The sequence below is a fragment of the Carassius gibelio genome, chromosome A12 (genome assembly GCF_023724105.1).
Source record: "Carassius gibelio isolate Cgi1373 ecotype wild population from Czech Republic chromosome A12, carGib1.2-hapl.c, whole genome shotgun sequence".
Classification (NCBI taxonomy): Eukaryota; Metazoa; Chordata; class Actinopteri; order Cypriniformes; family Cyprinidae; genus Carassius; species Carassius gibelio.
In genome coordinates, this window is record NC_068382.1 from 6773913 (window position 1) to 6799490 (window position 25578).

Consider the following 25578-nt stretch of genomic DNA (forward strand, 5'->3'; position numbering starts at 1 on the left):
TTTTTGTCGGTTTTGGTGAACATAAGTGACGTCTTTGAAAACATTAGAAAAACCTTCCTATTCCAAACTTTTGGTAGTGTACATGATAACATTATGTTTTACCTCAGTGCCGATACAACACTTTAACACCTCAAATGCTTTATTTTTGCACATTTCATAAGCATGAAAGTCTTGGAATGCTATTGCTCTTTTTATAATCTCTTTAGATATTTATGATCCTTATTAATTTATTTTATTATTTCAGATATCATTGTCTTAAACTTCACAAGTTGGTGCTTCTTTAATTTATTTTAGAAGGTTTTGAGTTATTTACGTCTCTCTTTACTGGAGTTCTCCCTTATACAGTGTGTTTCTCTAATGCACTGGGTTTTATGAGCGTTTTTCCCATCCTTTGCAATTTGTATAGTCAAATTCCCAGCATGCTCTATCTTCTGATGTCTCTGCCTTCTGACATGGGAAATTAAGGTGATTTATTTCCACTGCAGACGAAAGATCCCATGGTGCACATCTCTCTGGACAACTATAACAGCATCTTTGCGGTGACGCCCAGTGGGATCGCACGCTACCTGACACTACTGAGGCCCGTGGACCATGAAGAACAGCCGAGTTATGCCTTCACGGTAAGGGCTCCGTGCCACCTTTCCTTGACAAGCCTGCTTAGCTCTGTCTCTGTCACTGAGGCTTGCAGCTTTCATGTCAAGGACTTTGTCTAAACTTGCTTCACCACACACTACTAGATTTTTGGCTCTGGTGTTATTTTTAAAACTGCACACTGCACTAAAGGAATTCTGATCAAGTGCAAGCCTTGCGGTCGTATAGATTCTCTATGACAAGTGGCTTTTCTTAAGTATGTAATGTGGGACACTGACAAATGACAAGATATATATTTTTAAAGAAATCTAGTTGACCATGTACCAAGTACTTAGAAATGTAGTCTTTTGTATTCATGTTCTTTTCATTAGGTTTTAAAAATAATTTATTCCAATTCAGACCATTTATGATCAACAAAAGATGGAACTTTAAGAAATCAAGTAAAAAGCCTTTTTCTTCTCAAAAATGTGTAATATTTTAGCAAAACTGCTTGTTTTTTTATCTAAGAAATTATGGCACACTTTACAGTAAGGTTTGTTAGTTAACATTAAATAATGCATTAACTCAGTGGTTCCCAACCTTTTTCAACTCGTGGCCCACACAACCAAACACATATGTTTGTGCGGCACACTGCAAAAAAAAAAAAAAAAAAAAAAAAATGCATTCAGGATGAATTTGGAACATATTTCCAAAGAAAACCAATTAGAGCTTTATTAAAAAGTTGTAATGTCTCTAGAACAGACATAATTCAAAATTATCACTATAGTAAAGGTGTAACAAAAGATAAAAATATAAAAAATATAAATAAATAAATCCCGTTTCCAGGGACTTTTTTTTTTTTGCCATCCATTGTTCATAGAGCGTATTAATTGTAGCAGTGCCTCAGGTGTTGAAAAAGATTTGTTATATATTATACAGGTTCACACGTACTCCGATTGCAGTTTGCATACAGTCTATGTAAGCGGTGCAGAAGCAGCAGCGAGAGCGCGTTATTGTAACGCGAAAGCACATTAAAATGATGCACGAGAGCGAATCTCTCTGTTCGCCGCAGATTTCCTTTGCTCTGTCACAAAACCAGACGTGTTTGTCCGGAGAGAGTGTGCCCACTTAAAACGTATCTCCTCTCACTTAAACTGCATCCTGTGCACTCACAATTCTCTCTATGCTCATGTGTTAGATATTAATTATTTTCGCACATTTTTATTTCTAGCCTTTTGCCGCATGCAGTGTGAACGCTCTGATCCGTAAACATGGGCTAGGAAAAAAGGCGCATCACAGACAGTGTGTGAACCTGGAGTTAGGCACATGCCCAGTATGTTCTGTTCTGTCAGGGCCGTGGAAAATCGTGCTATAAAGCGATTTAGAAATCGCGTCGCTCAAATTGTGATTTTATGACGATTTTGATTAATCACACTGCCCTAGAAAGGACTGGAAATTAACAGAAAATAACTCGGGCTGGCACCGCTCAGCAAAACGGGAAAACCAGCTCGGCAGTGGGTAAACAGTCAGCGGAGCAAGCAGTCAGGAGGGAACACGTTGACAGCCATTTATGTAGAGCCTATTGGCAGCCATTTATGCACGTTTGAATTTGTTGTTCTGTAGCATATGCAGCAAAAAGATCTAAGATTAATTGGTGGTTTATTCTTAATCCAATCAGTGAGCTCGAATAGTGGAAGCATAGTTTAATATATTTTTTTTGTTATTTAATTATACACATGAAATGATGTTATTATGTTATAACTTAGACATTTTTACATATATTAACAATATCATTATTTATTTTAATAGTAATTGGCGGCACACTTGCAATACCACAGCGGACAACAGGTTGAAAACCACTGCATTAACTTATATGAACTAACAATGAGCAATACATTTGTTACAGTATTTATCAAGCTTTGTTAACATAATAAATAATAAAAGTACAACTCATCATATTTGGTTCATTTTAGCTCAGGGGCATTCATTAATATTAACATATACAATTTTGGATTTTAATAATGTATTATATAGTATATGAATACATGCTTTACAAGTGTTTTTCATTGTTAGTTTACGTTAGCTAATGTCAATAAAAGGAACCTTATTGTAAAGTGTTACAGAAATAATTACAAAATTATATGTCAAACATTTTAATAAGACTTTTTTGATCTCCATCCAGAAACAGAAAATTATTTTATAAAATATATATATAAATTCTAATTAAATAATTTATCAACTCAAAAGTCCTTGAAATTTACCGTTTAACTTAGTTTTATGTATGTACAGTATGCATGTATTTATTTTTGGTTATGTAGATGCAATACAGATATTTGGCCCTCTAGCATTTCAAGTGTAAAAGTTACTCACACAGGAACATTGTTTTGGTTAGTACTTGAGAATGACTATTAATATGATGTTTTAAGGTGCAATCTTTTTTTACCAGAGAGGCTGTAATTAACAAAAAAAAAAAAAAAAAAAAAACCTTAATTAAATAAAGTTTTGAGCAGGTACCTGTCTCCCATTATTGTGTTAAAAAAGCATGTTAACAAAGTTTGGCAGCATTGACATTCAACATACAGTAATGATTGCTAGATATCTTACCAATGACCATATTATATACTGCAGCTTTCAGTAGTGTTGGTACTTGTACTTAGTTACAGTGTTGAATATCATCACACTGCATCAGGTCACATGGACAATGCAGAGCACTACAGTCATGCCATCACTGATTCTCTCAGGGTCCGGCTATACAATTCACTCAAAAGCACCATATTTCCCTGCCTATCATACTGCACCACAGAGATATGCAGATCTCAGTTTGGTGCCATGTAGGCGATTGCTGCTTTCCCCACATTTTTACTTGGTGGTGAATGGATTTGAATTAACACTGAGCACGTCCATGGTTATTTTAGTCTCTGACATATATTACAGTGATACAGTGGAGTGCATTATAGTGCTGTCAGCCTGTTAATGAGAGAGAACAATGGTATTTTTAGTACCAGAGAAATTATGGAAGTATGGGTCAAACTATTATGACCTACACAAAGAACACAAAATTGCATCTCCCTGGTCAATGGAAACACGTTTGCTGGAATTTGAATTATTATTATTATTTTAAGCTCAGTACCTGAGTTCATAGTGCGAACTACGGGGGAGCTAGGGGGAGCTCGGCTCCTCTTAATAAGAAATGGGCTCCCCTGAAAATGAGAAATGTGAAATTTTCTGGGGTCTCAAAAAATATTTACAATGTGAAAAAGTGTTATTCATTCATGCATGACGGCGATTAAAACCTAATTTACTTCAATAAAGATTACTATACAGTTAAAAACATTTCAACTTTTCAGAATGCCGCAAGCACACCGTGGGTCATGTGACAAGAACTAACCAATCAGCTTCATCCTTTCCCTAACAACGTTGAAAGCTCAGCCAAGATGAAGGAACAGCTGATAGTTGTATATGGATTTCCATTTTGAAATAAATTTAGTAGCAGAGCTACTGCAAGCGATTTTATTAAACTAAAGGATAATCTGTTAACTTAATTATAATACCTTATAATAATAAGCTTAAAAATATTCCTTACATATTTCTGGTTATAACTTTAAAGTGTATACTCCATAACATCAACATTTTACATCAATTTTTATTTTATTTAAATAGATTAATCTAGATTAAAATGGCTCATTCGAATTCTGCCGAAGGCATTCAGAATATGTGTGTTACCCAAATAAAATTGACAAACAGTAAGTCTTTGAGAAGGGGTTTATCAAGCTAGGTGGTGCATTAGAAAAGGGGCTCATCTCCTGTTTCCAAAATGCATCACAAAGTGCTTGAAAAAGCTGTAAACTAATTCCACATCGCACAAGATGCAAACAACATTACGCCTGTTTCACACCAATGTTTAAGTTTTTTTGTTTGTAGGTGTCAAGGTACAGAAACCAAATAATTAAATGTAAAATAGCACTGGATAGTCTTCAATGTAAAAATTTAATATACAATTAAACCTACATTTATTCAGACACCTTCAACATTTCTCACATTATTACAGTTTTGATATATATATATATCAAAAATTATATCTGGTGTCTGAATAATTTTTGGTTTGACTGTTAAAACTACAAAGTAATGCAGTAAAGAGCAGTGAGTGATTTTCTTTCTTTCATTTTCTTGGATTAACATTACAGCAGCCAGTAGCTAAATTAGGCGCGGTCACTTTAAGAGACAATGAACGCATCCAATACAATACACATCCCATTTTTTCCCTCAACTGTTTACTTTCTATGACAGTTTTTTCTAGCATAATTTCCAAGGTAGATATTTTGACATATTTTGTATGTATTTGTCGCCACAAGAGCAAAAATAAGCAAATTCGATGTTCTAGTGTTTTGAGACGCCTTTCTCTTCGCAGAAGAGAGCTCGGTTCAGTGTCGCTGTCCGTGTTACGAGGCTCTCTCTCTCTCTCTCTCTCTCTCTCTCGTGCGCACCGAACACCAGTAACCAGCTGCTCCTTTCAGCTTTTCCGCGTTTTGTGTTTGGATGCTTTAATGTTTAAATCAACAAGTGGTAAGGCGTAAAATCATGTGGCCCATCAACTGTCCTGAGCATCTTTTAGGCTGGCCTCAGTCAGTCAGTTATATAAAATATCAAGCTGAAAGTCATCATAGCTTGCTTAATATAGACCCAGCTCCCAACCCAACTTTGAGAATAGATTAACGGCGATATTTTTTTTATCGCCCGATAAGAGTCTCGCGTTAACGCATCACGTTAACGCCGATAATGGCGTAATATATATATATATATATATATTAAATGTTAGTGCTAGAAATTATAACTAAATCAAACAATATAATTCAAATGTTTTTTTTTTTTTTTTTTTTTTTTTTTTTATCAAAAATCTAATCTGATCAAAAATAACAGTAAAACCTTTTTAATGTTACAAAACTATTTTGAGTAAATCATCCTCTTTTTAACTGTCCATCCAGGAAAAAAAAAATACAAAAGGATTTTACAGTATTACCGTTTCTAATCTCAAAGCATAAAAGACATCTTTCAAGAACATAAAAATATTATATTTTTAATAGTTTTTAATTTATGTCTATCTGTCTGTCTGTCTATCTATCTATATACAGTGCCATCCTTATATATCATTATACATACCATTATTTTCCATCTGTCTTGTTGCTAGTTTTCCTGACAGTAGTAGTTGCTAACCTTCATTCTCAGCTGAATATACACATGAAATCACTTATGCAGTAATGGTGCCTTTCAGTAATGCAGCTTACTCACTCTTACTGGAGGCGCACGTCCTTGAATTTTTTTTCAAGCAGAGGGGATCGACATGAAGGACTCCACCTGGAGCTAACTGAGATGTCTGAGCTGTCTAGTTTGACGTGCCAAACTTTGCACATGTGATAAGCTCAGCTCTTGAAGAGCCTCGCTGAAGTGATGTCATGACTCTACGTTTGAATTCTCTCTTAAATTTGGGTAACACTGTTTCCGTGGCAACAGCAGTTTCCAATTTCACCATTGTTTGTTAAGGTACAGTACACTCTGAAGACTTCCTAATTTGCCAGTTGTAGATGTCACAAGTTTTAAGTGAACTAGCCAAAACATTGTCAGACTTGATGCAAAATGATACCTCAGTGTTGTATTTAATAAATCCAGATGTTTTTGGCTGTTTTTATTACTGCAGGAGCTTCAGCTTCTTTATTAGAATGATACTGTGAAGAGAAGGCAGGAAATTGTATGAGAGAGAAAGGATTGGCATCGGATAATTGCATGCATGCCAGATGCAAACTTGTGTCTATCACATGAGTGCCACAACTCCACAAGCTATACCTGACAGAAATCACTGAAATAGGTGTCCTGAGGAATCACGTCTGACAGCAATCGCCAGTGAGGGGGGTGGCCCATACTTCAATCTGAACACGCTCAGAATTATATGGGTTTGTTAACATCATATTGGCTTAATTTGGTAGTAAATTGTGTGGTCACACTAGATTTTACAGAAATTGTTCACCCAAGAATTAAGATTAATTGTATTATTTGGTTTAATCTCTATGAAGAGCAATCTTCAAGTGTCTATCAACACTGGCATGCCTGATTCCCAGATGAACAGAGTCCAGGATTAAGGTCCCGATAAACTCACAGCAAATTTCATTTTCAGTCTTTGCTCAGGGGTAAAAAAAAAACTTGTAAATATTTTTGCAGCGCTGCACCGTTTGCCAACATTGTTGCTTTCAATTAGAATTACTACAGTACTTCAGTTTCTACTAAAAATAATTTCTCCAGTGTGTTCATGGTTTTACATCTGATCTCAGAACAGAAGAAATGAACCAGAAAAGATTTCCATGCCAAAGTGGGCTGAACCCCATTACTTCAAATACCAATTGCATAATCGACACAGACCAATGATTCATTACGAAAATTTCAATTGGCAAGTTGTTTCAAACTTTCTAAATGAACTCCAAACGTACATCATTTTGACCTGATTTTGTTAAAAATTATGTCACACCAGTTCTGCGATTTTGCTTGAAGTATATAAGGCTCTTTAGATTTCACCAAACTAAATAATTACAGCCCAGTTTAGAACAGGTTAAGCGGGTTCAGAATGCTTATTCTCAACTCAGGAACATGGAGTAAATCAGTTTGATTCACTTTTCATGAGAAAATTCCCATTAATTGCTTTTCTAATGAACATTAAGAGATTGTTATGAGAAAAACCTTGAGTTTAACACAGCTGCTGCCAAAGTTTGAGACGGCAGCTAAAATAAAATATTTGACCTTATTAATTCAAGTGAATTAACTGAATTTATTAAATTGTCAATGTTTAAAGGTTCATAAAGAGCATACAATAAAACATGTTAGCGTAGCAATTTTAAAAGCTTTATATATTCTAAAGCATGCATTTAAAGTAATTTAAATTAAAAGTTTATAATTCTGTCAAAATATAATTGCTTAAGTGTTATGGATATATATATATATATATATATATATATATATATATATATATATATATACATACTCTAAACTGCCTTAAAGATGATGAGTGACTTATTTCATCATATGTCACTTTGCTCAAAGCTTTAAAAAAAAAAAAAAAAAAAACACAAACAAACAAACAAACAAAATAAACAACAACGACAAAAAAGGTTAGCCATGTAGGGTAAGTCACCAATGAACATCACTGAAAACCAATCCATCTTCTTTAACCCTCCAAAATAACTGAATCTCCTAAAGTTTAGCACAAATTCACCTGGACAGCCACTGTCTCCTTCATTTGTTTTTCAACTGTGAAACAGCAGCCTTGTGGACAAACAAATGAATACGGAGTATGTGCGGTTAAACAATTGCATAGGGAATGCATTGTATGTAAACCTTTGGGTACACGTAAAGACCGAAGTATTCTTTGGGCTTATTACTAGACTTTTTTTCACCATGCTTTCATGCTGAAAAGACCTTTGTGCCCGATCCTATAGGAGTGTGTAATTATGGTATGAGAACACTAAATTGTAGCAGAGGCTGTGAATGAATGCTGATTCTCAGTCAGACGTGGGTCGCTGTCAGCTCATGGGAAATGGGCTGCAGGACTTAACATTCACTGCACTGCGCCTCATGCCCTCTGAGCACCGATTCATTCAGAAATTGAAACCAGCTGGTCTCGTCTGAGGGAACAGAGGACTTTAGGTCCCGTCGGTGATGTTAACTGTGCAGTGTTAGGCTAGCATGTCACAAACAAACGGCTGCTTTGGGATGCCATTATCTGTTTTGCGACAAGATAAACTTTGTTTGCCGGAGCAATGGAATATCAAGTATCTCATTTGTCCTGTCTTTGTAGCCGATAAACATTGTTTCCATTCGTTTAAATGAGTCTGTTGGGCCACGTTGTTATACCCATGACGTGGTTAAATTGGAGGAAATTGTTCTCTGAAATAACACAGAGGAAAGTATTGCGCTTGCCGCTGATTTTTTTTAGATACATTCTTGAGTAGCATTTCAAGGCTAACCATTATAAAAATTTACTGCGGTGACCATTGTTTCTGCCAAAAACTGTGCACTATTGGGTATCAGTAAAATGTGTAAACACTAGCTGCTACAATGCTTGTTGTAAAGTTGTAAACTTACCAGAGTAAGTGTTGAATTACATGGTGGTGAATTACATCCATAATAGACTTCTTTTCATTGCAAACTAGAAAGTCGGCTATCAAAATATAGTTTCTGAAAGTCAACTGTCATATTAGAAAGTTTAATTCTTGTCCAGTATCTGTTAGGGCTGCAAGATATTGGGAAAAAATTACATTGCAATATTTTATTTTCCTGCGATATATATTGCGATATGAAATCTATTTTTTTCTTACAAACAAAAATGGGGTGAGCACACTTACGTTCACATTTTAAATTATTTAAACATCGACACCATCGTGTCAATTGATTAGGGAGAGAGAGCAAGACAGCGCTTGTGTTGTTTGAAGACATTGAGCGTGCGGCCGGGGCGCTCTCTCTCTCTCTCTCTCTCTCTCTCTCTCTCTCGTGCTCTTCCTCTCATGCCGGTGACAGGTGCAATATTTGGAAATCGATAATTATTTTTTTATTTTTTTAAATTACATTTATATCTGAATATATGTCAACCTATAGACTTTCAAACATCTAAGTGTCATGAATTAATATGAATCTGTGTACAAAATGGCATATATATAGACATACATACTTTTCTATTGTATTTTGTCTGGAAACGCTTCCAGCTCGCTTGCGTGTCGCGTGAAAAATAGGCGTCGGTTCTATTTCTAGCATGCACGCGTTTTCCGAACGGCCCGAGCCGTTCTCTCCTGAAGTAATGTGCGATTAATAGTGGTGGGCCGTTATCGGCGTTAATGTGCTGCGTTAACGCGAGACTCTTATCGGGCGATAAAAAAAAAATATCGCCGTTAATCTATTCTCAAAGTTGGGTTGGGAGCTGGGTCTATACTAAGCAAGCTATGATGACTTTCACCTTGATATTTTATATAACCGACTGACTGAGGCCAGCCTAAAAAGATGCTCAGGACAGTTGACGGGCCACTGCTGTGCATCGTCACAAAAGCTTACCTTTTGCACATGTTTCTTACCGCTTGTCGATTTAAACATTAAAGCATCCACAAACAAGACGCGGAAAAGCTGAACAGAGTAGATGGTTACTCGCGGCGTGCACTGTGTTCAGTGCGCACGAGAGAGAGAGACGTGTATCACGGACAGCTACACTGAACCGAGCTCTCTTCTGCAAAGAGAAAGGCGTCTCAAAACACTTGAACATCGAATTTGCTTATTTTTGCTCTTGTGCCGACAAATACATACAAAATATGTCAAAATATCCACCTTGGAAATTATGCTCGAAAAAACTGTCAGTTATTTCTAAGGGGAAGTAAACAGTTGAGGGAAAAAATGGGATGTGTATTATATTGGATGTGTTCATCGTCTCTTAAAGTGACCACGCCTAATTTAGCGACTGGCTGCTGTAATGTTAATCCAAGAAAATGAAAATGAAAATCACTCACTGCTCTTGACTGAATTACTTTGTAGTTTTAACAGTAAAACCAAAAAGTTATTCAGATACCAGATATAATTTTGATGTATATAGCAAAACTGTAATAATGTGAGAAATGTTTAAGGTGTCTGAATAAATATAGGTTTGATTGTATATTTAATTTTTACATTCAAGACTATCCAGTGCTATTTTACATTTAATTATTTGGTTTCTGTACCTTGACACCTACAAACTTGAAAAAAACTTAAACATTGGTGTGAAACAGGCGTAAGGTTGTTTGCACCTTGTGCAATGTGGAATTAGTTTACAGCTTTTTCAAGCACTTTGTGATGCATTTTGGAAACAGGAGATGAGCTTCTTTTCTAATGCACCACCTAGCTTGATAAACCCCTTCTCAAAGACTTACTGTTTGTCAATTTTATTGGGGTAACACACATATTCTGAATGCCTTCGGCAGAATTTGAATGAGCCATTTTAATCTAGATTAATCTAGATTAATTTCAAGATCACAGTGAGATTAATCTTGATTAAAAAAATGAATCTATGCCCACCGCTAATATATATATATATATATATATATATATATATATATATATATATATATATATATTAGGGGTGTAACGATACGCGTATTCGTATTGAACCGTTCGGTACGGCGCTTTCGGTTCGGTACGCGGTACGCATTATGTATACCGAACGGTTCGTTGGAGTAATTAATTATATTTGAAAAAAAAAAAAAGAGAGAGAAAGAAATATAATGATATGCGTTCAACAAGGTAGCCCAATAACCCAAACAACGTAACAGGCAACGCCCCTGACACTCCCGAAGAAGAAAAAAACACCATCTTATATGTTTATGTTAGGCTACTCAGCAGGCGCTCGCTCACTCAGTACGCGCTGAAGGCTCGTTGCAAAATAGCCAATGCGTTTAACAGACTAGAAATGAGAAGATCCTCCAATAACCAACAGGTCTGGTGTTTGGGTGCACTTTGGATTCCCTTTAAGCTATAATGGTGATGGCAAGAGAGTGGTGGATAAATAAACAACGGTATGTCGCATCTGCAACATGACAGGGTACACCAGCGGGATTACAAAAAAAAAAAAAAAAAAACCAGCGGGAATATCTGGGATATATGCGTCAGTACTATCTGGGAAAAGACGAAAAAAAGGAGAAACATGCACGCAGCAAACTATCCCTGCAGCATTTAGAAACTATAGCTTACAGGGAATCCAACCCAAACACCAGACCTGTTGGTTATTTTAGGATCTTATATTTCTGGTCTGTTAAATGCATTAGACATTTTGCAACGAGCCTTCAGCGCGTGCTGAGTGAGCGAGCGCCTTAGGGGCCGTTCACATATCGTGCCTAAAAACGCATGGAAAACGCTAAGCGCGTCTTTCTCCTGAGGCGTCTGTCTTTGCTAAGCAACAATGACGTGCTCTCTCCATGAGACGCGGAAATTTCAGCGAAGGATAAATGGATTTGCAGCTCTAAAAATCGCTTGCAGTAGCTCTGCTACTGAATTTATTTCAAAATTGCAATCCATATACAACTATGATCAGCTGTTCCTTCATCTTGGCTGAGCTCTCAACGTTGTTACGGGAAAGGATGAAGCTGATTGGTTGGTTCTTGTCACATGACCCGCGGTGCGCTTGCGGCATTCTGAAAAGTTGAGATGTTTTTACATTTTGCTGTATCTAAAACGTATCGAACCGAACCGAACCGAACCGTGACATCAGTGTATCGTATCGAACCGAACCGTGAATTTTGTGAACCGTTACACCCCTAATATATATATATATATATATATATATATATATATATATATATATATATATTGTAGATATGTTTGGAAATGAATCCATTCTTTTTTTACCATCAGTTTCCATTTGTGTTGTCTTTTATTCATGATATTTGACTTGACTACCTCCTTCTGTGCTCGAGCGTTAGCTCTTTCATTCCATGTGGAGGTTGACAAAAACACTTTGCCCTTCCCACAGTGCCGTCCACAACCTCTCTGTGATATCCCATTAGTCTAGCTGACAGCTAGTGAGGCAGTTGGGAGTACCGCCAATGGACTGTACACTCCACGCAAGAGTATTCATTTGAATAATTTGCCTTCACAATAAGCAAAGGGAAAATGTGTGAGGCTATCTGGGTGTTATATCACAGTATCTGTTTGCCACTGTATAGTTAGCAACAATTTTCAAATTTAGCTTTTAACTGTTTTACAGTGATTTTTCTGTGCACAGTATGCAATTATGAAATTAAGAAGCAAATGTGGTTCCTCCCAGTGCGTTGAATATGTTTCACTCTGTCTCACGGTCTGATAATAACAGTTTTGTTACTTCTTTTAGATGACTGCCTCAGATGGAGTTCAGGAGAGCTTTCCAGTCACTGTCAGTATCACTGTGATTGACGCCAATGACAACACGCCTGCCTTCCCCAACGTCTCCTATAGTGTGAATGTTTATACAGACATGCAGCCTGGAGACACAGTCTTACAGGTAATCAATAAGATACTGTCCCATTGCAACAAAATCACTTCTTTAACAGCATTTTGTTTGGTCTTCCAAAAACAGACATATAATCATGCCTTAAAAAAATCATGAATTTACTTGAAGGCTTATTGTCTGACAGTATATTTTGATTTGTGCTTTATATACTTTATACAGTAGAAAATGCAATTAAAAAATATCTCTGAAAATATGTATTTATACAGTTTTGCTTCTCAAATGCATTGATTTCTTTCTTGAAAAACATGGCAAAATCTTATTTGCAGAGCTTTTCACCCTTAATCCATTCATTTGAATTAATGGTTGTAGTTCCCACATTTATGAGGGGCTTATTGCTACAATAATTGCTCAGATCTCTATTTAATCTTTGTCTTAATGGGAATTTTGAAATGTGTGCATAAATGATTTCTTTGCAATCAGAACATAAGCATGGCGTAGATTTGCTCTGACATGCGGAAAGATTGACCCCAGAAGTCAAAATTAAAAAATACAAGTTGTATCATCTAAAAGGTTAACTGCTCTATTATATGCTGCTAGATAAAGCAATACTCTACCAATTGAGCGACAGCAACATATATATATATATATATATATATATATATATATATATATATATATATATATATATATATATATATATATATATATATATATATATATATATATGTATGAGACACGGACATGTACTTGGCAGGTTTTGTGATTCAGCCTCGTCCAGAGAGGAAGCTTGGACAGTGATGAACGTGAATAAGCACCTTTGCATGTCCCCTCTGAAGTAACAACTCCAATTTATTTCTTTTAGCTGACAGCAGTGGACGCTGATGAGGGTCCCAATGGGTTGGTGAGCTACAAAATCTTGGCGGGGGATCAGGGACATTTCACCATCAATGACTACACAGGAATAATCACCGTGCTGCCCGGTGTAAACCTGACCGTGGGCCGCTCCTATGCCCTCACCGTTAGGGCCTCTGACAACGGCCCTGCATCCCAGAGAAGGTAAATCAACTGAAAACCCAATGAGGGTTGAAAAAGAGTGCGTCTCTCACTCTGTAACAGAAGACTTGACCTAGCATGCCCAGTTTGAGATCAATACAATGCCGCATGGTGACAGATTTTGCTTCGGAAATATCCCAGAGAACACTCTGCCGATATTGTCCCCTGCTCTTGTCCATCTGACACTTGGAAGAGCGGAAATTAAGGGCTTTTCACTCTAATTGCTGCTATCTCCCCTCCTGTCCAATTCATACCATCCGCTGCCCTCTGTAATTCTTGCTGACTGCTGAATCAATACAGATGAAAGAAGCAGAAAGAGAATGAGGGCAAGCAAAGTTCGGGAAATGCATCTTTTCACTTTGTAAGTTTAAAAGCGTCTAATATTCACAACAAATCAACCTAAATTTGAAGTTCTTCTCCACTGCTTGGTTGAAATCCACTTCATTGAGGTAGAGAGGTTTATGGTGAAAGCTATTATATGTGTTGGACAGATGGCAGCTGAGCTGGTGAGCACCGGGTAGTTATTTCCATCTCTTGTTTTTCTGTTTTAAAGTTTTATGAGAGTGCTGGCATCAAATTCATCATACTGGAAGATTTCCAGAGTGAAAATATTCCCCGATCTAATTTGCTTCAATGACGTTGATGAGTGCCTTGATACAATGTGTCATAAAACAATGACAGTACCAGGTTTGGTTTTCACAAAAAATCCGAAAAAACAACCTAAGCAATCCAGCTGTCATTATTAGCTAGACTTACAGTAAAGTGTTCAAATAAAAAATAAAAAATAAACGTGAATAATATTTTCTTTTAATATTCAAATTAATTATAAATCGGTAAAAAATGAAATAAATATTATTAATACATTATATATAATTAATAAATTGTTAATATAGAAAATTATATATTCCTTGTTAAAAAAAATTAAGATATTATTAATGTATTATTAATTATATAAAATGTATGAATTATATATGAATATAGTTTATCTACATATAATTCATTTGAATATTTTTACATATTTATTTTATTTGTAATTTTTTAAACACTTTTCTGTTGTATACATATTTCATATAGTTCATATGGTTCTGAATGTTGCCTATTTAGACAGATCACTTGATTTTGGAATGCCATAGCATTTTAGGAGATTATATGTTGAAACTCGTTTTGCATTGCCGATTGTTTTGTGGCTGGGGTGGCATAGTTATTAGCTGGAGGGGATGCATTAGCTATCATGCTGTTCCCCTGAGTGAGACACTTAATATGTTTGTCAAATAAAGGAATATAAATCATGTTCCTTTTTGTTTCTTCAGAAGTTCCATCACTACGGTGTATATCGAAGTGCTGCCCCCCAACAATCAGAGTCCACCCCGCTTCCCTCAGCTCATATACAGCCTGGAGGTCAGTGAGGCCATGAGGACAGGAGCCACACTGCTCAATTTACAGGTGACTTACCCATCAGCTCCGTGACCCGTTGAGCTATTCCCTTTAGGGTGTTAATGTTTAAATAAAAATGTGAGAGTATCATTAATATTAATATTGTAATGATAAATATATGAATTATCTTTCAAAAGATTTAAATTGTGTTCAAAAATACGCTAAAACAGTTATATTGTGAAACATATTTACAATTTAAAATAAATATTTAGTATTTAAATATATTTAAAATGTTGTCCCCATGACGGTAAAGCTAAATTTTCAGCAGCCATTACTCTACAGTCTGCCATCGTCCTTTAGAAATCATTCTAATGATTGGTGATTTGGTGCTCACTTATTTTTAATTATCATCGGTGCTGAATTAAACATAATGGTTCTTATTCTTGTTAATGCTGAAAAGAAGCTCCAAAAATTTCCAAAAATAATTCTTTGATAAATAGCAATTTCAAAAGAACAGTATTTATTTAATATAGATTATTTTGTAACATTATAAATATCCCTACTGTCACTTATCATCAATTTAATGCTTTCTTGCTCAATAAAGTATTCAGTTCAATCAATCATATATATATATATTTCTCATGTGACACTGACTGATGACTAGTGATGACTAATAGAGTAATGATGCTGACACATGTGCAACACATGAATATACAATACAATAAATAAAATACCATATTATATATTTCACAATATTACTGTTTTACAACCAAAGTCTTTTAAAAATCTGAAAATCTTAATTTAGCATCTAAACCTTTTGACCTGTACATTTATCAAAACATATTCATATAACTTTTCACCAAACATTGATGTAAAAAAAAGAGAGAGAGAGATAGAGATCATGGATATATGTGATGTATGTCAGTATGTGTTTCCTAATCACCAAGTTGGGAGGCTGTGTTTTTCTCATCATAATTGAATGAATACACAAAAACGCTTTTTGTCATTTGCAGGCAACCGACCGTGAAAGAGATCCCATTACATATACCATCCTCAGAGGAGACACAAGCAACGTCTTTGAAGTCTCCCAAACGTAAGCTCGCTTTGAAAGGCCGCAAAACAGCTGCTCTGCCAAAAACCATCGTTTCTGGGGTTTGAATACGCAGAAATGATATTATAATTGTGATTCAGACACCCTGACACAATGATTTGCACTCAGAGAAAAAAAAATATTTTTCTCCGCGAAATATTTATGTTTAGGTTAGCCACGTCCTGACATGAACTGGATGCAGATTACATTATGACACAAACATGATGCATAATTAATAAGTTCCGATGAAATTATTAATTCCTCCATTTCAAATAGCAGCTTAAGACATTTCAGCTTTTGCTTGGGGTGAAGGACCGATAGTACGTCACTGTTTTCAGAGCAAAACCTAGGATGCATTTTATTTTATTTAGCACTCCATAAAACAAGTAAACAACATTAGGTGGCCGACATCTCTCACTCTCTTTCTTTAGGAAAGCATGTTATTCTCTGTAGTGTGCAGGGTGCCGGGAATTTCACTCATAACCTGGAGCAAAGCTTCTGATCCTGTTCTCAAGTTATTTAAGCAGGATATCACAACCAAGAGACACTTCTAATGAACCGCTTCTGTTCTTTCAATAAGCAGCAAGTGAAGAACAGAACAAATATAGATATGTTCCTTAAACTACCGGAGCTTATCTCTCACAGTTACAGTTACCTTTTCTTTCTTTCCTCTCCTCCTTCCCACAATGCCTTCTGCTCCCCGCGGAGTTTACGATAGAGCTGTCTGTTTGAGGGGATTGTGTAACTGTGGAGTCTGGAAAAGTCTGGCTGGAGGGTGAATATGGTGATATAAAGCACTTTCATGGGGGTTGGAAGTGTGTGGTTCTCCTTTCATAAAGTAAGCGAAATCAAATTTGAAAGTGGGATTATTGAGAAAATAACTAATAGAGTTTTTCAAGCAGACGGAATGTAAAATATTTAAATGGATTTAGATCTTTTCAACTTAGCCTAGGTTAAAGTGCCATAATTCCATCCAGCCTATATTTGATGAGCTAATTTCAGCCGAAAATTATTCCCTTTGTCTGGATTTTAGCTGTGGCCTGTTATGCGAATGACATATTCCACATTTTTGTTTTGAATTTAAATTTTTTTCCCTCCCTCTTTTACTCATGCTTACTCTTTAAAGCCTCCATGAAGTTAAAACACTTAGACCTCTGAGCTATATAATCCTCAGGTTTCCACGTCATCTTTGCTTTCAGGTCTGGCCTGTTGTTGTTGGCGAAGACGCTGGACAGAGAGATCACGGATCACTACATGCTAACGATCACGGCCTCCGATGGTAAACCAGATGGGGTAAGACTGAAGTCTGTCAATCAGTCACACTCAACTGAAGACGAAAAGCTGCATTAACTGCAGTTCAAAAGATCGTAATCGAATCTTCGGCTTAAACAGACGTCACATGGAGACACAGTACAACATGGCGGGCAGAGTCTAGCAGAATCAATCATGCTGATGAAAGGAAGGGCAGATGAAAGTTAGAAACGGTCGTAAAGTGTGCTGGGAGTATTGTATAGTCCTCTGTAGTCCCACAGATCGGTTCAGTGTCACTGGCTGTATTAATGTATGTAGACATTTGTATATAGACAATGGTGACAAATAGAAAGAAATTAATGCATTTATGATTAATTTATTCTGTCAGTCAGGTAGACAGTCAAATTATTCTTTCTCTCGCTGATTTTTATTTTTTTTGTTGTTCATTAATCAAACTGTTCTATTTGATTTATGTATATATATATATATATATATATATATATATTTATATATATATATATATATATATATATATATATATATATATATACATAACTGGTCAGTATAATAGATTTTTTTTATGTTTTTGAAAGAAATCTCTTTTATGCTCACCAAGGCTGCATTTATTTGATTAAAAATTATAATAAAATACATTTAGCATGTTATAAAATAAGTTTATATTTTAAAATACCATTATTCCTGTAAAGCCGAATTTCCCAGGCAAACTCCAGTCTTCATGGTCAAACGAATAAATTCCTTTACATTTTTATCGAAATAGAAAACAATTATTTTAAACAGCAATCATTTTTCTGCATTATTTATCAGAATAAATACAGCATTGGCGAAAATCCGAGACATCTTTAAAAAACATTTAGAAAAATCTTTATTCCAAACTTTTGATCAGCAGTGTAAACATAACCACAATATAAACAGATTTTCAGTAACACTCAAAATAATGTTCAATTCACTTGCAGTAAGGCATTAGACATCATGAACAATGAACAGTTTGTTTTATTAATCATTTTATAGTTGTTGTATTGTTCATTTTGTGTTTCTATAACAGTACTTTACTGTATATTCATAATGGTGAAAATGGGAAAGAATAGATATTTTATATATGGTATTATGTTTATATGGAAAGAAAAGAGAAGCCTTCCAATGATCCACTCATTCAGTCAACCAGTTAAATTAAACTGATTGCTGTTCATTTGTTTATTCATTCATTTCAAGTGGTTGATTTCTTTTTGTTTGTTTTCCTGCTAATTACACAGTAGTATATAAATGTAATTATGAAAATGAAAAGAATTTTGAGAAAAAAATAAGGATAAAGGCCCATTAACACCAAGGACGATAACTATAAAGATAACGATAAAGTTTTAAAAATCGTTCTCAATATTAAAGAATAGCAGAGTCCACACCACAACTAAAACGATGAAGCCACAAAGAAATAATATTTTTGGAATCACTTTCAGAATGTTTTTTTTTTTTTTTTTCAGCTGATGAATGATAAAAACACTGACAGCCAATCAGAATCAATCCTGCTGTGACGAACTAGAGAGTTTAAAGTTGCGGACGCAAATATGCTTAGAATAAACAGACGATATCGTTTACTGGTGTGGACGCTAATATTGTTATCTTTATAGTTATCTTTATAGTTTATCTTTCAGGGCTTTAGAAACACAGTAAAAAAAGCCTAATATTGATTCCTTTGTCCATTTGTTTGCAACAGTGTTTGATTTTCTTTGATTGGGTAAGTCTCCAAGCAGTTACCAGCGACTGGTCTCTCCTGTTCACTCCACTCTCACAAAGGGCTCATTGGGATTGATCTAAATAGAGGAAAATGAGGTGCATCTTACAATGAAGTGATTATGCTGTAATGATGGAGATAAGCGAGCCGAACTGGCTTTTTAATTATGAAACAACTTTTGCTTCAGTCTCTCATTGAGCCTATTTCTCTTACTGGATGAGCCACCAGCAAAAATCTCACTTAGTATTCCTCGATAAAAGAGATGACTGGATTTACAACCCGCTTCAAGGACATGCAATGTGTCCACCTCCAAACTCAAGGATAATCACATGCCTTCTTCAGGAAGAAAGTACATAAAGATCCGGCTTTTAGCACAACGGTATCCATTTATATCCAGACTGTCAAGGTGGTTGTCAGGTGCTGAAGTTATGTCAAAAGTCTGCGACTTAACTGTTGTGTTAGCATATTCTTTACAAACGAGTGATGGTGATTCCAATGCTTTAATAACCCCAGGAATAATTCAAAAAGCACATCTTAATTGGCAGAATTCTCAGAGCCGTGATCTCTTTGCTGGCCTGTTGAGAAAGACGTCCCTCTGTGCTTAGCTCATGAAAGTAAAATGAGAAAACAGTGCAGCAGGTTTCATTCCCATCTTTCCATTTACCCGTAAGTGTCCCTCTGTGACCTTTCTGATTCACATGCATCTAAAAATCAAGGGTGAAGTTGAGACGTAAGGTTGGGGGAGCAGGTGTGGCTTAAGGTTTTTAAAATTCAGTGACCTTTGCTAAACCACCTGGTCATTAGCCAATTTAATATACAGTCCTTTTCCTGCAGAGGAGAAATGGAAAAATAGGTCCCTTTCTAAGGGCCCAGGGCAACACTCAGAGTTGACCTCTGTGCCCGCTGCGGTCATTTGGGCCGCTTCTTGCATTGCAAAGGGCAATGTGAGAGTCAGATTTGCAAAGTCCACAAGAGAGATTTCTTCATCCCCAATCTGTGGATAGAGGAACAGATATACACAGACATTTGACTATTGGCACAAAGTCTTGTTCGCTTTGCTGGAATGGGCACAGTTCAGTGTTAGCTCCCTTTCAATCCCAAAGCTTCCATCTGACCGACTGACTGACCGACCAAGTTTTTTTTTTTTTTTTTTTTTTTTTTTTATGGCTGCAGGCAGGGTGGCTGGTGCCTTATATCAAGGCTGATTTACATAAATTGAATCTTTCACAAGGACAATCAATCAAACACACAGTACATGCATTTTTATACAGGATACAGTACACTTTTCAGCTAGATTCACTGAAGTTTGTGAATTTAAATTAAAAGTTCAGCAGGTATTCAAAGACTTGCTTAAATTAGATAAATGAGTATTTTTTTTAATGCTAACAGTATATACAAATATTATAGCATTTACTGTACTATTATTAGGCATAACTGCTAAGCAGTGTCTTCTATCAAATGCTGTGGCTTCCGGAGGTCACATTTATCTGCTACATATGTCAATGAGGCTGTACTACATTCGCCACATTGTTACTGTTGCATCGCTTCACTGCCTTTTATAAATCCTCTTGCATGTCCTCAAGTGATAGTAAAGTGACCATCGAATGCACACTTCTAAATCCCAACAGTAGTAGGCCATCCGGGTACTTTTTGCCTACTGACTTTCTAATAATATGTATTCGCCCATAATACTGTTTTCATGCTGTTTTACACATGCTATGTAATAAAGAAGTATTTGATTTTGATAACTAATGCAGAAGCAAAATGAGCATTCACGTGCGTCGCTGCTCAAGTGCTTGTCTCTCAGTACTGTCAAAATAACGTATAAGATAAAACAGTAAAACTCTGTAGAAAATACTAAATATTGGCTGATATGTCAACCTTGGCGATATATGTTGGTTGATCACTAGTTCAGACCACAAGTAATTTTTTTGCTGCATGTTGCCAGTAGCTGTAACAATTGTGCACTGATGTTGGTAAAGTTAAACTCGTCATGCCACATACAAAATTAAATCATGTTGCTGTAAATCCCCAGCTTCATTAAAATAAATGATTTCAGGCTGTTTTGTTGTTCCAAATCACTGGTGGTGTGCATTGTGAGAATTATTGTCATTTCAAATCTAAGCCACTGAGAATATGTGTTCTAACTAGAATACAATTTTATTATGAAAATAGCCAGGTTTAGCAATAAAGTTGCAAGATTGTCTTTCTTGCTTAAAGATTAATGGTATCCTTCCGGTTACCAGTCACAGTTAACAAACTGAATTACCTTGTGTGCATTTGTCTCAGCTCAAGATCAGCTTACCTTATTCTAACCCCAGAATGTACTGCAAACTCAGCAGGCTTTATTGCCTGCACATGAAACATTTACAGGACCAATCTTCCAACTACTCCAGCATTTAAACCTTTAATAGATAAGTCCGAGCAGAAGGGGGATAACCACCTGCTAATTTATGGATTATTGGTTTCCTCACTGGCTGGTCTGGGATATTTCTGCCCAATGTTTTATGTTTCAGGGGAAGTAACAAAATTCACATGACATGGATGAAGAATGATCCGATAAGAGGCTAAGCAACTATGTTGTGAGGACACTAGACATGTGCTGGTATTCGGTAATGCGATATATCACGGTAACGAATATATACAAAATTGTTATCGTGGGCTCTTCTACATTTGGAATGCATTTTAAGAATACTTTTCCCATCAACTGTTCAAAATGCTTAACACCGCTGTATGCTGCTTGAAAGACTCTGCTCTGATGTAAACAAGCACACATGAGAAGCACATGGAGGAACACGTGAGGGACTCGCTGAATTAAAGCACATTCACTCTCTGACAGCAGATGGCGCTAAACTGCAGATAATGCAGTCCTTACTCTTGAAACACCACAAATAAACCAGCTGCCTTACTTTCTAAAACATAATTAATAATTTTAAATAGCCAATATTTGCGTATTTGCTATGATGTTCATCATAGTGCCAAATACTTAAGTATTAAATCTTAAAATGCTATTTTAATCTGGACTACAACATGACTTTGATTTTGATTTATTTTTTTTATTTATTGTTAATATGCATTTTACATTAGGGCTTCATTTTAACATTGGTTAATTCATTAGTTTACATAAACTGCCAATGAAAAATTCCTCTGAACATTCATTCATCTTAGGTATTCCAATATTTAATAACACGTTGATAAAATCTAAAGTTGCAACTGTATTATTTAATGAGCTAACATGACCTAAAACTTTTATTTTTTAAAAAAGATTAATAACTTCTGTGGCAAATGTACAAGAAAAACAGATTTTAACCTGTTATACTTTATTATGAGCACTTTTTTTTACTAAATTTCAATACCGTGAAAATACCGTTTACCGTGAAAAAAGCATGAGCAATTAATTTTTCTTTTATTTTTCTATTATTTGAAATGACACTACCTAACTGACTTGCAAAACACATTTGTTCACAGAAAATGGTAAAATCATTTTATTTGTATGTGAATTTGAAATTCACACACAATGTATCTTTAATTTGGCCAGAATTGCAGGGTTTCGGTCTTCATATAAAATACATTTTCGAAAAAATGAAATGAGTGTAATGTTATCGTAAATGTTAATGTTGTAGAATATAAAGGGTTTTATAATTAAACACATCCGAAAGGTCATCTAAAAATCACTCCCCATCACCTTCATGGCAGTTTTACTTAGATTCACCCATTTGTAGTGTTCCCCTGAAATAATCATACATGTTTTAACACTAGATTCATGCTACTTATATGTTTGCTGTTTGACTGTTTAGATGTTATGTTTCCATTCCTCATCTTTCCAAATGAGTCACTTTGTGAATTATTGGAAATGTAGATGGTTAATTGTTGTTAGTGATTAGACAGAAGTCTCCCCACCAGCATGCTAATTTGGTTGCAGCCATCAATTTGTAAAGGCGATCTTTACTCTGAAATACTAATCTGCTCAACAGCTGTGAATATTTTTCATTAGACCCCATTCATGGCTTGATGATGAATGCAAATATGTTAGCAATTACACAAGTTCTGTGTAAATTAATCAGTGGAAATGGATAATTGTTAGTGAAAGCCAACACAGACACAATCTCACAGAGGACTCAAGGTTTGCATCTCAGATTTGTTGACATTGTTAGATTTCTGAATGAAACTGGTTGGATAACCAGTACCAGTTGGATAAGTTTTTTTTTTATGTTTTTATTTAGAAGTGTCCATGTAATGATTGAAGTAACCTGAAGCTTTCTTGTTTTCAGACCTCGACTGCTACAGTGAATATAGTGGTGACTGATGTCAATGATAACGACCCTGAGTTCGATCCTCTGCTGCCCCTTAATCTCACAGTTCAAGAGGGAGAGGTGAATGCTTTTGTGGGTCAAGTAAAGGTAAGACCGCCACCACATTCAAAAATCTTTCTACTTGTTCTCTTCGCTGCGTGATCTCTAAACTGTTTGCTCTGCAGCTGCTTTCTGCCCTCTAGAGTCAACTCATATGGAAGTTTACACTTCAGAGTTTAAGAGTGTATCTTTGTGGTTACACTATTCTGATCTCTCATTGCTCATTGTTGTAGAGATGTGTCTGAATGGCAGCATTCCAGCTCTGTGGAAATCTGTGGATCATTCTGCAGTCTGAAGTGCAGTCCCATTAGTCATTAATGACATTTTGGCAAATTTCATAGGCCAAAAAAGTTGCTAAATCTTTTACATGGGTTCATTCTGAAATGACAGGATTTCTGCACTAATTTGCATCTAATGTACATACATTTCCAGAATAAAAAATTGGACATCGGATATAGGAAAAAAATAAAATAAACTTGTTTCATTAATCTTGAGTGGTTTTAAATTGTACTTTCTGATTCCTTAAAAAGAATCTGCTCATGAGAGACATTTGTTTCAAGGACCACTACTAATTACATTACAGTCTCAAAATCTCAAATCATTACGCCTGCTCCTTTAAATCCATCATAGTTTCTTTCACTGAATCTGACTGTTCTTTTGTATAGTTCTATTTGAGGATTTCAGTCCCTTCTGTGGTTTCATATGACCGGTGTTAAGCAGTGCCTGCTGGGGCGTACACATGACGCCAGCGTCAGTGTCTTTCTCTGCCCTCTTGAGCCCTTATTTCACGCTCTCCCCATCGCTCGCCTAGTTGGCATACACCGCAGCATACCCGCCAAAGTCCCTGCCCGCTCCACTGTTTATGATTTTCCAATTAAAGAAATGTAATTTAAATAATTTGTTACCTTCGGGGACGTGCTGTAATGAGCAGCTTTGTTGGGCTCTGTTAAGCTGCGAAGAGTTGTAATTAGTGGTCTAGATTAATAGAGCCGCACTTTGTCATCAGAATAATCACAGGCTAATGCTGGCAGACTGTTTATTAGCAGAGTTTTCCTTAAACATGTTTACGTCGTGTCAGAAAAATATACATCAGACCTCATGAGATGGGCAGGCATCATTTTTTAGGGCTTTTGATTCCGGTGTTCTAGGGATACTATATCATGCTATCATAAAATATTTGCTGGAAAGATTAGATTAGATAGATTTACTTATGTAAATGAACAATAAACACTTAAATGAACAAATAAATGAATAAAAAGATACAAAACTATGGAGCCCCTAAAGGGACATGGTGATGGTAAATATAATGAGATGTATAAGCATTCTCTCACAAAACGTTTGCGTTCTCTTGAGAAACTTTGTGTTCACTCGCAAAAAAATTGAGTGATGGAAATAATATGAGGTGGGACGAAAAAACGAATTCGGTGTTTCTTAGGGGAGTGCAATGAGTTTGCAAAAGAATGCAAATGTTTTGCAAAAGAGCTCAAAGTGTGAGGCAGTGCAAAAGTATTTTTTTAACTGATTCAAACTGGCAACTTGTCTTTGGAACTATTCAATAAAAGTATGGATCTTCAATCAGGTACAGTAGCACATTTTCCACTGTTTATTTTAGATTCACTAAACACAACTCATGAATCATGGTTATTTTTATGAATTGAACTGTGTGGTTGAGCTGTATGTTGGACTCTTTGAAAAGAATCCGCTCAATAGAGCTATTTGTTTGTGAATCAGACTACACTGCTCATGTTTATTTTTGCATGCAGCCTGCAAAATAAGAGTGTTGACTATGAACTGACATTCGCAACTACACTACATATCCGTTCCACGTTTTTCTCCTTTTCTCAGACGTAAGTCCTGCTCATTGATTTGCACTAATATTTATACTGCAGTATAGCAAAATCCCTACACTTGTATGTATATATCACGATACAACGCCAGTTTTGCTAATTGTTCACCTCTTGACAAGGTAATTTTTGTGTGAGCGCTGCAGTACGACAAGCTTCATTTACAAACCCTCACTTGTCCTGAATTCATTTAGAGCTCCTGACACGTCTCCCAGCGAGAGGCACATTGGATATGGTCCAAAGCTTAACGCTAGCTAAACATCCCCTACGGCTAACGCAGCAGAGGTTTCCATATCATTAGAGAAATGCCCACAGAGCTC

The 25578-nt window shown here is 35.9% G+C and overlaps 1 protein-coding gene across 1 annotated transcript in view; it reads left to right on the plus strand.

Moving 5' to 3' along the window:
• LOC128024990 (protocadherin-15-like) overlaps positions 1 to 25578 on the plus strand; it is a 194818-nt gene that overhangs the window by 91441 nt on the left and 77799 nt on the right. The window contains exons 13-19 of the mRNA XM_052610923.1: positions 486 to 620; positions 12449 to 12598; positions 13410 to 13603; positions 14911 to 15043; positions 15988 to 16067; positions 17264 to 17357; positions 23334 to 23462. Coding sequence (XP_052466883.1) covers positions 486 to 620; positions 12449 to 12598; positions 13410 to 13603; positions 14911 to 15043; positions 15988 to 16067; positions 17264 to 17357; positions 23334 to 23462 — 915 coding nt within the window. The remainder of the gene's footprint in view (positions 1 to 485; positions 621 to 12448; positions 12599 to 13409; positions 13604 to 14910; positions 15044 to 15987; positions 16068 to 17263; positions 17358 to 23333; positions 23463 to 25578) is intronic.